The sequence below is a fragment of the Parus major genome, chromosome 28, assembly GCF_001522545.3.
Source record: "Parus major isolate Abel chromosome 28, Parus_major1.1, whole genome shotgun sequence".
Classification (NCBI taxonomy): Eukaryota; Metazoa; Chordata; class Aves; order Passeriformes; family Paridae; genus Parus; species Parus major.
Window position 1 is genome coordinate 4,208,983 of NC_031797.1, and position 2,807 is coordinate 4,211,789.

General features: G+C 53.2%; 1 protein-coding gene across 1 annotated transcript in view; it reads left to right on the top strand.

Annotated features, from left to right (window-relative positions):
- Positions 1–2,807, top strand: part of FBN3 (fibrillin 3) — a 72,682-nt gene that overhangs the window by 23,065 nt on the left and 46,810 nt on the right. The window contains exon 7 of the mRNA XM_019009100.2: positions 2,335–2,532. Coding sequence (XP_018864645.1) covers positions 2,335–2,532 — 198 coding nt within the window. The remainder of the gene's footprint in view (positions 1–2,334; positions 2,533–2,807) is intronic.

The following is a 2,807-nucleotide window of genomic DNA, read 5'->3' on the forward strand; positions in this document are numbered from 1 at the left end:
CTCCTGCCCCATCCTGGGATTTGTGGCCCCATCCCGGCCTGGAGCTCCCTGGGGATGATCCAGAGGCCACTCCTGTCCTGCAGGGTTTAAGGAAAAGCCTCCATTGTTTATTGTGAGAGGGAATTGGAGTTTGGCAGAGGAAAAAGCTCCTCTTCCTCAGCTCTGTTTGTTTGGTTTGCAGAGCAGGAATTCAGCCCTGTCCCGGGAGGGGATTCCAGAGGGTGGGAGAAGAGAGAAGCTCCTCATTCCCTCCCCCTTCCCCTCTGGATCTGGCTGTCCTTGAGACAGCACAGAAAATCCTGGAATTATCCCACTTTTCCATCTCCAGGGATCTGAATTCCCACTGGAATTGACTCAGGGACACCGTCCTGGCTCCGTGGATGTACAGCAAATCCTTTTTTCTTGGGAATATTTTCAGAAGTTCCTGATCAAACCCTCACCCCAGAATCCCCCCTGATCCAGGATTTCTTGCAGTCCTTTGATGGGAATTGTCATTGGAATTGTCAGGGATTCAGAGCTCAGGGGGTTCCCTAAATCCCCCCATATTCAGGTGGAGCTGCTCCCTGTCCCACTCTGGGCTCGGGAAGAGGGAACAGCAAATCCCAACTTTCCCTGGGCTTTTCCAAGGAAAAACCCAAGTGCTGAAGGCCAGCTACCTGCAGCAGGATTCCTGGAACACGGATCCCATGCAGGGACTGGGAAAGGCTTCAGACATCTCCTAAGCGTCCTGATTTCCTTCATAAAATTTCATTGGTGCCTCATTAAAAATTTAATCATTTGCCCATTAAAATTAGCACCAGCTGGGGCTGGGAGGCAGCCAGGGCTCTCCAGACTGCGATTTCCTTGGCTTCCTTCCCTCCAGAGGAGTCATCTGCATAGGAAAAGTTATTTTGGGCAATTATGGGCTTAAAAGGGGGTGTTCTCCTCACAATCCCGCATTCATTATCCCTCTCCAGGAATTCCTGCCGTGCCTGGGGGAGATGAGGTAGGAGATGAGGTGGGAGCTGCAGGTTCAGCCACTTTTCTCTCTCAGAGCATCGGTTTGGGGCTTTTCATTTATTAATCTGAGTTTTTTTGGGGTCCACCCTGCAGTGACATCGGCCACTGGACTGGTAAAGTTGAGGCAGCAGAAGGAGGATCATTGTTTGGTAACTCCCCATGGTTCTGGTCAGATTCCCAAAAATAAAAAGGCTTTTTTTGGGAGATCCCATCACCCTCACACCAACATAACTTCCAAACCATTCCCTTTTTCCCTCTCAAATCCTTCTCCTCTCATCCACAGCCCAATTGTCTCAGCTTTCATTCTCAACTTCTCAACAGAGCACAAATCAGAGGGAGCACAAAGCTGGAAACGAGGAATTCTTCGCTAATTGATTCTTTCCCAGACAGGAGAATTTCCTGGGTGTTTTCCACGGCTTTTGGACAGGGTTACCTGGGGCTCTCAGCCCCCTCCACACATCAAACCCAAGCCTTTCCCTGCGGGGATGTCTGGGGGTTAATCCGGGAGCAGGGAATTGGGGTCACTGCGGTTCCTAATTACCGCCTAATTCCATCCTGGAAATTCCTGGAGCCGGGCTCTGGCTGCCTGACCAACACCTGACTGCTCACACACTTCAGGGGGAATTTTCTGGGCTGACCAGGACGTGCTCCAAGCTTTGGGATTGTTTTTTTTATTCCCAGCCACAGATCAAACACTTCTGTGCCACCACCTCTGCCCAGCTGAAGGAAAAATCCCACGGAAGGATTTTGCTTCCTGCTGGATTCCTGCTGTGCCAAAATCCCTCATCAAGGGTCCAGGCAGTGGCAAACCCACATTCCTGGGGGCAAAACCCCGCAAAAATTGGGTTAAAATCCTTGGGGTTTAAGGGATGGGAGGATCCTAATTGGGAACGGGAAACCTGCTGGTTGTTCCTGCAGTCTGGGGTTTAAAGCTGAAGTTGCCAGGAGATGTTTGGGAGTTAAAGTGAAGAAATGAATCATGAGAGAGAATCCCAGGCTGGTTTGGGATGGAAGGGAACATAAAAATCATGGAATTCCACCTCCTGCTTTGGGCACCTTCCACCATCCCAGGGTGCTCCAAGCTCCGTCCAGCCCGGCCTTGGGCATTCCAGGGAAGGATCTTTGTAACTAAAATTTGATTGCTTTTCTCATCCCTGGAATTCCCAGAACAGACACAGTTGCATCCCTGGAATTGCCTCTTTGCCTGACTTTTGATTTCCAGCTCGTTTTAGGGCCAGCACCGCCTCCGTGGCTGTTTCCCCGCGGAGCTGAGCGCAGAAATCCCGGGATTCCCGGGCGGGATCTAACCCAGGGATTCCTTCCTTTCGTCCCCAGATTACCGCACCGGGCCCTGCTTCAGCCAGGTGAACAACCAGATGTGCCAGGGCCAGCTGAGCGGCATCGTGTGCACCAAGACCATGTGCTGTGCCACCATCGGCCGCGCCTGGGGCCACCCCTGCGAGATGTGCCCGGGCCAGCCGCACCCCTGCCGGCGGGGCTTCATCCCCAACATCCGCAGCGGAGCCTGCCAGGGTCAGCACGGCACCTAAAACTGCCCCCGGGGGGATTCTGACAGGGGAGAATGGAACAGGAGACTAAAACAGCCCCCGGGGGGATTCTGACAGGGGAGAATGGAACAGGAGACTAAAACAGCCCCCGGGGGGATTCTGACAGGGGAGAATGGAACAGCCCCCGGGGGGATTCTGACAGGGGAGAATGGAACAGGAGACTAAAACAGCCCCCGGGGGGATTCTGACAGCAGAGAATGGAACAGGAGCCTGAAACAGCCCCCGGGGGGATTCTGACAG